Consider the following 13,099-nt stretch of genomic DNA (forward strand, 5'->3'; position numbering starts at 1 on the left):
TAGTTACCTATTAGTTATTATTGATGCCAATGTCATTCTCTAATTATTGATTAGCTAATAAGGAACTATCTTAATCCTAAATTTTATATTACTTACTGATTAGTTAAGCTTGTTTCTATAGTAGTTAATAGAAGTAGCTGAAGTGTTCAGATCTACTCATTAGTCCTGCATTACTTCCTGCATAGTTACCTATTAATGACGGACCATTATTCTAAAGTGTTACCCATTTTGTTGTACTTTTTCAGTGTACATTTGGTAACAGCCCTATATTGTCTTACTATTTTAATTTATCAAATGTAAGAACTTGCAAATAAAAGATTAAACATAAATTTAATCAGATTGTGAGGGAAATGCCCTTTATAAATGTTAATAAAATACGCCCAAGGTAAATAACATAAATATGCAGATTTAAATATGTCACTGCTGATAAAACACTGATGAGAATGTTGCTTGTTTCAGAATAAATTATATTAACAACACACAAAATCATCTATTTTTTTTCCAGGCAAGCTACTTTTTTACTCTGACAACAAGTAAATTACCAATTTAGTTGTCCAAAGAACAAGCAGAAAACAAGGTTTAATGTCGAACTCTGTATTTTGTGTTTATATTCTCTCTTTAATGGTAGCATCACTCTTATATATGATACTGACACAAAGGAGAAGGCACAGGCCTACAGAAAGATTTTACTGTCATCAGATGTAGCTTTGCACACTACCAGCATCTATAAAATGATTTCAATCAGCATTTTAGTGTTCATAGCACAAGGCTCTCTCAACTTGTTATATTTTGGTTGATACGATTTTGTAGTCTTCACAATCACATGCACCCCTGAAACCACAGAGCCCCCCCACATAACAAATCCCAATTTAACCCCTGTATCTACTGCTTTATCAATATATGTTGTGCTGCTGAGTGTGTGAATCATTAAACACACACACACACACACACACACACTAAAATCAGACTGAAACGACACAGACACACACCATACAGTGAAATCAAAGATCTTACCGATTTATTTCTGTTTCTTCTGTTGAATGTGGGATCAGCGTAAGTGATTTCTTCTGCTCGAGTCTCTGTTTCAACAATAATGACAGAAACAAACACTCAGTGAAATGATGTTTGAGAATCATATACATACAGGAAACACTTGCCTTCTCTGTGTGTGTTTCTGTGTTTCCTGCAGATCCAGAAGATCCCGACAGCAGCAACAATCAACAGAGATCCAGCAGCAGCAGCAGAGATCAGCACTGTCCGAGAGACTGAAAGAGACGGTCATTAGTCCAGATCAATGTGTGCAGAAACACCAGATATCATCAGTGAAGTACCTGCAGCACATGTGTGACAGAGCTGAGTGTTGTTGAGGTGTTGAGTCTGGTTTCTGATGGGATTGTTCAGCACACAGCTGTAGGAATCATCCACACACTCCAGATGGAGAAGAAGATCAGACCGGCTGCTGAGATCAGACACTCTGATGCTGGAGAATACACTGTTTCCTTTGAACCAGGAGAGAGTCACATGACTCACATTCACAGCTGAACACACCAATGAACATGATGATGATGATGAAGAGTTTAGTGAAGAGTTACTGCTGATGACAGGAACAGGCAGACGAGCTGAAAACATGACAGAATGAATCAGATTCAGTAGAAATTACTGTGATCTTCTGGATAAAATGATCAGCATCATCACAGAATTCTCCATCATTTTATCATATTCTCAGTAACATTATCTGGTGAATTTAGTCCACAGATGTAACAGGATAGTAATTCTCTCCTCACCATAGACAGTGAGATTGATGGTGTTGGTCGTTGTGTCTCTGGAGACTGTATAAAGTCCAGAGTCTGTGGTTCTGCTGTTGATGATGGTCAGAGATCCAGTCTGATGATCCAGTTTCAGTCTGTCTCTGAAACTCTCATCATCAATCTCATAAAACACACTCTTGTTATTCTTCACTTTAGCTATGAGAATGTCACCAAACTTCCACTCGATCTCTTCATCTCTGTGTATTTGAGTGAAACTAGAGTTCAGAGAGACTGATTCTCCCTCAGTCACTGACTCTGACTTCACTGCATCAGCAACAAACACACCTGAACACAAACACAAACACCACATTTGCAGTTTTTCATTTTCCACAGAAGTATTTCTGAAGGTTTAGTCTGATAAAACTTGACAATATCAGAGGAAAAATGAATATAGATCAGATTGTATGCGGAGAAATGATAATATAAAGAGAATTGTAGCCATAAAAATACTCACCAGACTCCAGGAGAACAACCAGAAGAAAATAAACTGTCCATGCAAATTTAGGCATTTTGGTGAACGGTTTCAAAACACAACAGTTTCTAATTTCCCAAGTTCCTAAAAGCTACATTTAAACAACAAAAAGCCATAAATGTGATGATAAACGTTGAAGATTTGGTGATACAGCGACAGAAGAGCTGAAGAACAGCCAGTGATGGTCGATTTCGACACACTGATTCATGAAGCTCCGAATCTTTATGAATCTTTTGATTCGAATCAGTGATTCAGAGCGTGTATCAAACTGCCAAAGTCACGTGATTTCAGTAAACGATGCTTCATTACGTCATCACTGTTTCTAAACGCTTCAAAACAGATGGAAATTTCAATGGTTCACCGGTAGAGGGCGATGATAAAGTGAAAGTGAAAGTGAAAAGAAACTATGATAATATTTTGTACTGATCATTTAAATTCTTCAATTGTTTGTCATAAATCAGCATCTCAGGAAAATGTTTCAAATCAAAATATGTCCTTCTGTTATGAAACAGGACATTTGTAGATGTCAGCAGCATCATTATATATGTGTAAAGAATGAAGTCTGTCAGGTAAAACAAGAGCTTATTGACTCAGTTCAGTCAGTCTCTATTTTATCAGAGCAGGAGGAGATTCTGTAAATATTTAGTGGATACGTAGAGTTACGCTTCAACTAAGTTTAATGCTGCAACACAACCATATTTAGTAGTGTGTAATATATAATTATTATTATTATATATGCTGTCATAATTAACAGCAGCTTCCCTGAAATCGGAGCGTCACCGGATGGCCTGACTGTGTGTAAAAATGTCCTTTCAAGTGTCGGTCCTGCAGCGTCCAGCAGGCATTGGACATGAAGGACAACACAGACGCTTCAGATCCAGACACAGATTTATGTCACCCAATCAAATCACTGCGATCTTGTTGTCTGGACTGAAAACGATTTCACTGTGGCGCGTGTCTTTCCAGACCAGGATTTCTGGGAATCTTGTCTACAGAAAGCACAAGAATTCTTCAAGAAAGTGTGTCTCCCAGAACTTGAGACAAAATATAAAGGACATGCAGCCTCATGTTCCCAGAGAAAGAGAGCAGGAGTGAAGAAGAGGCTGGTGTTTATGAAAGAATTGCTCTTACTCAGTTCAGAGTGTTTTTAAAGCGTTTCCTGGACTCAAAGAGTTTTATCCACTCAAAACCAAACATTTCTCCTGGGGTCTTTTTATCATTCAACATCCTTTCTGTTTCATCTGGACTTACAACAACACTTGGACACATGTTAACTAGCAAACATCTTATCAAGAAGGGTAAATTCTTCATCCTGACAGGGAAGCAACAAACTAATTGGTATTGTGTTATGTAATACTATGGAAGTAAATTAATGCCAAATGTTTTTGAAATAAAAAGCTTGAATGATTCAAGCCCTTCTTAGATATGACACATTTATATTGTGTTCACTTTATATGCATATATCTAATTAGGATGAAACTTATATATATTTAATAATCGAACGTAAAATGTATAAACAGCGTCATCTACGAGATTTATTTTAATTTGATTAACTCAAATTAATTTGGCTTTGGAGCGCGCCATTTGAGCAGAAGAACACGCTCACGGAGTGGCCACCATTTTCTCTTCTGGTGCTGCGAGGACTGTTAAGGCGTATTCCTTATTGGTAAGTATTAGTTTGTTTATTTTTTTGTAGTTAAGAATTGACCTCACTGTCAAATAATGTGTATATCGTAATTTTGAGCGAAACATGCAACAGCTGTGAAAGTTATGCGAGGTTCATTGTTCTGTCTCTTCGCTAACTCGCGCAATGAGCAAAGTATTACACTGTAAAAAATGGCTGTGAAATCTAGTTATTTACTGTCGATTTCACAGTAACATTACTGTATAAGATTTTTACAGTAGAATATTGTAAAGTTTACAGTAAGACTGTAAAAATCACAATAGTCCAAGAATTACAGTTGAAATCACAGTAGTCAAAGCATTACTGTAAAAAAATCACAATTTAGCCACTATAGTACTGTAAATAGTAAAGTAAACTACTGTAATTTTCCTTTTTTTTTATCAAATCTTTCTTTGTACCCCTTTCACATGGACGGCTCCAGATTATTGTTGTTCAGAATTCATTACCGGAATATGATGTAAATACTCGATGGTGAGCTTTAAGTAAAAGTGTAATATTAATAAATTAAAATGTGTCATGTAACTTGTACTCTGATGGACCTGCTGCAGGAGCTTTCTATTCCATACAATATATATTTTTTAAAGAAAATTTTTCGCACGAGCTTGCGTTTCCGGTCTGACGCATTCGCATGCGTTTGAATGGAAGTCAATGGAACGAAAATTGCAGTGTTGCAATTGCAGTGACCGCCTTTAGGCCTTTACGCCTTTAAATTTCGCATTTCGCTGCGTTCCAAAGTTCAAGTTTGGTGAACTCTGACCTGCGAATTCGCATCACGTGAAGACGTGCGACCAGTTAGAAGATCGATTCGTCACGGCATGACCTCTTGGCTGAATTAAAAGAATTATATTTTTGCAGTAAAGTCGAGTAGGTTCTGTATTTTTACATTTTAAATGTATTGCTTTAAGTTATGTGTTGAATTCATGTTTATAAAAAAGACGCTGTAAACCGTGACGTCATATCACGACCGTTACAGCATCCGAATAAATTTCGCACGTTCAAAGTCTAGTGTGACCGCGGCTTTAGTCGTCATTTGGTCAGTGTGACATTACTTTATGACAACGTTATGAGGACGTCGTGGTAATGTTCCATTTTTTAGAATCTTGGCTAACGTTCCAGAAACGTCGTGGGCACGTCCTCAAAAGACGTCGCTGGTTAATCCCACGGAGAATGTTGTAGCGACGCGATCCATGGTCTCCTGATAACATTCCAGACGTGTAACTTTTTGTGTTCAAAATGTACAAAAAAATCTACAATGGGAATGTACAACATGAATCTATTTTCCAAACCGTGTTTTTGTCTTACCCTGAATTATTATGGTACACCTAGAATAAGTGTGTATATTTGGACTATTTTAGACCGTGTAGAAACCGCTGCGGAGTAGCACAAATACCTGCGTGACTCGTCATAGAGATAACAGAGAGAAGTAGCTCCGGCTACAGTGTTCTTCCGCAAGATATGCCGTTTTGTTTATGAACTGCTAGAGTGCCAAAAGACTTGTTTATATATTATATATATGTTGTGTTTGTGAATTACGGATATTTATTGGATGGGGCATGCGCGAGACAAATTCGAACTTTTAAACAAGCAGGTCAAACGGACTTTAGGAGAATCTGAGTACTGCGCATGCGCATCAACGGTCGACCTCCAGCAGACGGACACAGAGTAAAAGGTAAGCCCTGCAAATCTTCTTTTATTCATCGTTTTTGCCCATATGACACTAGATATCACTTGTGACGAGTAATGTTAGTGCAGTTTTTGGTTTTCTAAATGTATTTAATAAATAAATTCCGTTTGGTTATGTGCGCACGAGCGTTGTCTCCCGTGAGGCGGTAACGTTCAAATCTGAGACAGTTTTACATTTTTCTTTTAGTTATTTTAAATGTAATGTTAACTGTTTAATGCTATAAACAGCAGAATAATCACTTATATTCGTTAAATGGCAACTGTAGTAGAGTGTTTGTTAATTTTAGACCCTGCCTGGTCTCCTGAAGCTCACGTGAACCATTGTGTATAAAACGGTTAACGTTAATCAGACACGGTTAATTACTTAACGATTCGTTTACTAAAATTATTTGTAATGACTTTCAATAATCCTGGTAAGTCAATGATTTAGAGTTGTTCATAACGAAATATTCTCGTTTGTCGCCACTTACTGGTTTAACGTTATGTGTGATTAGTCTGTTCATTCCTATCTAACATACTTTTTATTTTCAGCAGCTGAGGAGAGACAGCCATGATGCCATGACAATAATTGATGATTAAAAGCAGGGGTGGGTATTAAATTCGTTTCTGACTGCTATTGATATGTATGTAACGTTCAGTCTTTAATTACCCTTTATATACAACCACATATCATTCAGATAATCTCCAGGTGGACTGCACGGGTCCAGGATCTAGAGATCATCCATCATGAGGACGATGTTCCAGGAGAAGCAGCGTATACTGGGTGAAAAACTATGCCTCATTTTTTCCAATATCACAGGTAAGACTAAATGTATTTAAATTGATTTCAATCATGGGTCATGTCTTTCAGGTCTGCTTGATCATTTTGTTGTCCTGGATGTGAGAACATGGTCAAAAGGTGTGTCAATCAGCATCCAGCCATAAAAGCAGCCTTCTCGTTAAAGGGCTCAGAAGGACAAACAGGTAATTCACAGGGTTGAATTTCACAATTCAATTACTCACAGAGACAAGATGTTAATAATTCTGAATTCAAGGGGTCAGCAATTTTACTATTTGATACATTTACACTTTTTATTTCAGTCAAAATTAAATCTCTGATTGATGAATCTGAACATAGTTGATGTGTACATTTATTTAGAGATCAGATTTGATATCTTAAAATGCACTGTCTGTCCAAAATTACAGACTTTCCTGCTGTTGGTGCATGTTAACCATCATCCTGTAATTGCTTCTTTTATGTTTCAAAAAGCAGACTTTATCTTTATCATTCCAGGTCCTGATTAGGAGACGCAGAGAACATGAAGCTACAGTATGTGCCGTGCAGCTTATATTTATCAAGCAGTAAAAATGCTCAAAACTAAAAACAAGCATTTAAAAATTTTATGAAAACAGTCATTTATTACACTCCATTCATTCAACAGCAATGGTTGATTTCGTACGTCATTGCATCATTTCTACATCATTCCACATGCTTTACACTTTCAAATTTCTGTTTTAATCAAGTGTTTACATGTCCTATCGAACAGATTAGAAAAGGTTTAAACCACCCCTTACAATCAGAATGAAATTTTAAAAAATTTGATTTGGCAAATTTATTCTGAATGACATTGTTGCATGTGACTTAAAGTTCACCCAAAAATGAAAATTCTGTCATCCTTTACTTATCCTTTACAAATGATACACAATCACATCACATAGGCTGCTTGGCAACCCTATATATATATATATTTTTTTTAATCTAAAACTATAGCAGCAACATTAGCTGTGTTTACATGGGTTCTAATAATCAGACTAGTAGCACAGATGGAACAAGAAGTCACATGTTAATTGGAATGAATTGGCCGGGTCCAATTGACATTTCATTCGGATTGAAAGAGCATGTTTAAAACTTTTTTAAAATCTGTTCGATACTATCAAATACAATCCAAAATCTCCTTCCACTCATCATCTTATCCACAAGCTCCTTGTTTTGGCCGTTGAAATGAGCATTTTTACTGCTTAAATATAAACAGCATGGCACAAAGCTTAATGTATTCATTGTCTCCTAATTAGGACCCATAATAGATAAATGTTAAGTCTTGTTTTTAAAAAATCTGTGTAGTGCAGTCGTGCAATGTACCAACTGCTTTGATATGATTATGGGGTTAACTAACTTGTATGCAAAGGCTCACAAACTGTGTTAGAACTTTCACAGTGTACGCCTGCCAAGACTGTTGTTCATCTTCGAAACATAAGTGAAGATATTTTAATGAAATCTGAGAGCTTTCCATCCCTCAATTTACAGACCATGCAACTAACACTTTGACACTTCAAAAAGTTCATAAAGTGATTGTAAAAGTGATCCATATGAATGGAGAAGTTTATTCCAAATTTTTTGAAGAGACTTGTTCGCTTAATGCAATATACAGTTTGAGTTTAGACTTTTTTCACATATAAACATTAATTAGCAAACAATGGAAAATGGAAGCTCAACTTGTTTGTTAATGCACTAGTGTGTTGAATTTGTTTATTATATAAGGTGATCAAGTTTATTCAGAAAATTTGGACTAAACCTCTCTATTAGATTAGATTTACGATCTGTATGAAATTATTTTATTTTAAACATCAAAGTGGCAGTTGTGTAGACTGTAGGGTTGCACGGTGTACAGGTACTACGGAAGTATCGCGATACTAAAGCTTCAAAATACTGGCGATGCCATTGTATTTTTCAAATGGTAGTATCGTCAGTACCGTAAGGAATGTTGTATGTGCGGCAGGTACACTTCAATTGAACATGCGTGCCTGCAAAAACATTACAAGAGACTGCCGTTGACTGTCTGCTGTGCCCTGTGCAGTAAATGCTCTGTAGAATTAGCGCCTTATTGTTTCCTGATGCTTCAGTTAATTTTGCAATGAGATAAAGTTGCGCTTGCACGTTGTTGTTGTCATTCAATCTGGAGGAAGGGTCTGAAATTCACTTAATTAACATCATAAAATCTTTATATAAGACTGAATTCTCGCAGTTTTCCATTGCTCATTTGGCCACTTCTGGAAAAGATTAAATAGTTTGTTTCTAGAAACACGACAAACACGATTCAGACAAATGCAATTCCATTCATCAATAAGTTATAGCGGGTTTGCTCTCGGTTCTTATCAATCATACCAATCGTGATTTTTTAATTATAAATGTATTATATGTTTTAATATAGGCTACATAGCCTACTGCTCTCCAGTCGGGGTTAGATATTTCAAGATAGGCTGTCAAAAATGCTCCTGATAGTTCGTGACACGAGCAAGATCGCTGTTTTTGTTTCGTTTCTAAATGAATCTGTTTTTGAACAAATTGGGCGAGTCACTGACTCACTAATCCATTCATTAAGAAAGTCATTTGCTTCGTTCCTGAATGAATCAGCCGTTTTGAACGAATCGGTTGAATGATTCATTGACTTGATCATTAACACTTGTTGCTACCTACTGGCGACTTTAGTCTCCCATCTAAAAGTAGGTCTATTCTATCATTTTTTACCATCTAAAAGTAGGTCTATTCTATCATTTTTTTCCGCCAACATTTTTATTTCTATATTCAAATTTTATATTTGAAACATTAATATCATAACATTATTTATGCAATTGTAATTGAAGTGTAAATGCATAAATGTTACATCGTAATGTCATTTCATACAGCTTCTGTGCAGTGCTAAGATGAATTTTGTTTACAATGATTCATTTGATTGGTAATAAAAGCCTGTTATTCATTCTCTAATTCTAATGAAGTAGGCTATTCAGAGAAAAATCTGGTCTGTTTTCATGTTTTTTATGAAAGTTTGGTTCATTTTGTATACTGCATGGTATCGCGATACTACTTGGTATCGTGATACTTCAGCTGGTATAGTATCGTAAGACATTTTTATGGTATCGTGACAACCCTAGTAGACTGTCAATAAAAGGAACAATGCTCTCAGATTTCATTAAATTATCTTTTTTGTGTCTTGAAGATGAATGAAAGTCTTAACAGGTTTGGAACGACATGAACTCATGTCATGATAAAAACAATGTTATAACTTACAATATATACATGATAATATTTTAATGATTTCAAAATACTTTGAAGAATACAAAAAACATTTAGGTAATATTTAAATTATTTTTTTTTGTGCTTTCGTGTACATGAAGATGTATTTTTTGAGGATGCTGCTATGATAGACCCTAGATTTAAGGGAAAGGTGAAAAATGAGTAAGTCTGACAGTGACACGATTATAAATGTAATTCGGTAATTTAACGGATCTTGCCCAAACTCACCTAGTCAGAGCCAGTTGCATTCAGTCAGTGTTTAAAATCTGTAAGGAAATAGCTAATAGTAAAATTGTTTAGAATATTAAAGTAAAACTACTTTAAAATATTATTATTTTACTATATTTTTCAACAAATGCAGCCTTGGTAAGTGGAAGAAACTTCTTTCAAAAGTAAAAATGCAGCTTCTATCAATGTAATCTTCTCTTTCAGCTGCCAGAGGAGGAGGATGATGATGGCAGTGGTGACCGAGATGAAGAGGAGGAGGAACATGTAAGTTAGACACACTTTCCTCATTCCTTTCTAACAAATAATAAACCTGACTACAACTACTACAATAACATTGTTTTTAGCTTCCAGTTTGCAAAAATCCAAAGTGATCCTTGCCTCAGAAGAGCCTGAGAAAGACACACTTCCTCTTCTCTCACAGCTCACCATCATCTTCCTCCTCAACACTGTTGGAAAGAGTGTTCTACACAGCTGAGGACACGGTAATGAGAGATCTCAAATTCTTCCTGAGAAAGTCCACATGTTTATTTTCTTGAACAAAAACTGTACATGTATTTTTGGGTGGGCCAAAGTATTATTTGAAGAAATGCTAAAAATCTCTATATTGCTCTTTATACATATCTTTTACTCTTTATGAGTGTCATCTTCTAGATTTTTTTTATCTTTTGGGAAGCTCAAGGACTGTAAAAGTTCTAGTAAAGCAGTATTAAAGCACATTACCTCAGTATATATTACTCATACAGGACACTTAGGAAATGGTTTAAAACATTTTTTTGCAAATAAAGTAATAAAATATCTGCTGAATCTTTTTCACATATCATTTTTGTGCTAAATTTTGGAGAGTAGTAATCATAAGAGTATAAATATAATTGATAAAATCATTATTTAACTATACCCATCTCTCTAATGATGAAACACTTTTTCAATAAAAAGAATAAAACATTAATCATTGGTTACATTTATTTATTGATTGTATTGTTTGGTCTATGAATGTGTTTGATTTATAAATTCATGTGTTCAATTCTCTGTACTCATAACTTAATAACACTTGGTTGCATGGTAATGTTAATGTATTGGCTTATTTTACAAAGTAACAATGCTGATGATTTCATGGATGCAGTTTGTTTCTAGCCATTTTCTATCATACAATTAGAATTTATAATATTTTATAGCAGAGAATTAAGTGTTCAGTTCTGCATAGATTCTGTGCATGGAACACAGAATGTTCGTTAACTTTGGATGGTATAATGGCATGTTGTCCAATGTCCATTATCCCTTTATGTTGTACCTGTTTTGTCATTCCTGTTCATCAAATGTTTTTAAATAAATAACTGTTAACAATTATCTTATTGTCTGCAGTTGATTGCTATGTTTTAGAATATGGGTGATTCTTTTAATGATGGCTAATATTAAATCACAGTGATACAGTATTTAAATTGTACAGCGAGAAACTGAATTTACAGTGATTACCTGTTATCTACTGTTTATAGTACTGTATTGCATACAATACATAAAAAAACAGTGCTTAACTGTTTTTTGTATGTAAATGCAATCGAAATCACAGTATTTTTTTCTTCTACAGTAAAACAATCAATACTGTAAATACAACTAAAATCACAGTGTTTAATTGTTTTTTATTTTACAGTGAATACACAAAATACTGTAAATGGAAGTACAGTACCCTTACTGTAAAATGTATTCACAATAACTTACTGGCAACAATTAGCCAGTAAGTTACTGTAAATACAAGTAAAATCACAGTATTTAATTGTTTTTGATTTCACAGTGTATACATAAAATACTGTAAATGGAAGTACAGTACCCTTACTGTAAAACGTATTCACAGTAACTTACTGGCAACAATTAGCCAGTAAGTTACTGTAAATACAACTAAAATCACATTATTTAATTGTTTTTGAATTCACAGTGTATACATAAAATACTGTAAATGGAAGTACAGTACCCTTACTGTAAAACGTATTCACAGTAACTTACTGGCAACAATTAGCCAGTAAGTTACTGTAAATACAACTAAAATCACAGTATTTAATTGTTTTTGAATTCACAGTGTATACATAAAATACTGTAAATGGAAGTACAGTACCCTTACTGTAAAACGTATTCACAGTAACTTACTGGCTAATTGTTGCCAGTAAGTTACTGTAAATTTCACAGTAAATTTTTTACAGTGTATTCAGTGTGCAGGATCAGTCTAACAATTCAGAACTTTACTGTGCAAATGGCTCTTCGCTAACTGGCTTAATAAATAACTTAAACCGTCAAAAAATTGAATAAGGCAGCTTGTGATCGTTTTGACGCCAAGTCTATTTTTTGCTGTGCCACTCACGCTGAATTGGTACATTGTTTTAAAAAAAAGAACAAATTTCGCCATAAAATCATGTAAGTGAGACTTCCGTGTTTCTCAATCACCATATGGCATTAAGCCCCGTGGGGAAAAATACACGAAAACACAACCCAAACTTCAAAGGCCTGTTTAAATGCTTAAAACTAGAGGTATTAATACTAATATTATTTTTTGTAATCTAAACTACCTATATAGAGCACGGTAGATGCATGTATGCGTGGGACAGGGAGACACGGTCATAAATCAAAGCACAGGACTGATAGTGGTCGGAGAATACCGGAATGAATGAAACGATGAACAAATGAACGATGCTCATCCGTATTTGCAGTAACGTTACGTTACGCTATTTGATAAACGCAATAAAACGCACATGATCGATCTATATAGCCTATGGATCATTATTACAGTGATTATTACGTTTCTAGCATGTTATATGTTTGGCAACTTTCAAATAAAATTTTCCTGATAATTTACTCAACCCCATGTCATCCAAGAATATTTTCATCAAAGGCCATATTCCAGGATGACAATGTTAAGATTCATCAGGCTCAAAATTTGAAAGAATTGTTGGGAGAGAGCATTAAGAATCATTTTCACACATGAATTGGCACTGACCTTATCCTCAAGGTCCCTATATACTTCAAAGTTCTTTTTCGTTCTTCATTTCAGGGTAAAACGAAGTTTGAAATGCATGACCAGCTGTAAACGAACATCTGACACCGCCCACACTGCTGAGAGAGTGACGGTTAGATAAATATGTAAATCACATTTATATAGCACTTCATTTAATAGATTGCTTAAAATCAAT

At 35.0% G+C, this 13,099-nt stretch overlaps 1 protein-coding gene across 2 annotated transcripts in view; it reads right to left on the reverse strand.

Annotated features, from left to right (window-relative positions):
* LOC137017017 (hepatic and glial cell adhesion molecule-like) overlaps positions 1-2,483 on the reverse strand; it is a 29,383-nt gene extending 26,900 nt beyond the window's left edge. For both annotated transcript variants that reach the window (XR_010894538.1, XM_067380904.1), the window contains exons 1-5: positions 2,263-2,483; positions 1,785-2,093; positions 1,332-1,619; positions 1,158-1,265; positions 1,015-1,079 (exon numbers count right to left, since the gene is read on the reverse strand). Coding sequence is in view for 1 of the 2 variants with exons in the window: in XM_067380904.1 (XP_067237005.1) it covers positions 1,015-1,079; positions 1,158-1,265; positions 1,332-1,619; positions 1,785-2,093; positions 2,263-2,317 (825 nt within the window). In the remaining variant the exon portion in view is untranslated. The remainder of the gene's footprint in view (positions 1-1,014; positions 1,080-1,157; positions 1,266-1,331; positions 1,620-1,784; positions 2,094-2,262) is intronic.
* Positions 2,484-13,099: the final 10,616 nt, after the last annotated feature.

The sequence above is a fragment of the Chanodichthys erythropterus genome, chromosome 3, assembly GCF_024489055.1.
Source record: "Chanodichthys erythropterus isolate Z2021 chromosome 3, ASM2448905v1, whole genome shotgun sequence".
NCBI lineage: Eukaryota > Metazoa > Chordata > Actinopteri > Cypriniformes > Xenocyprididae > Chanodichthys > Chanodichthys erythropterus.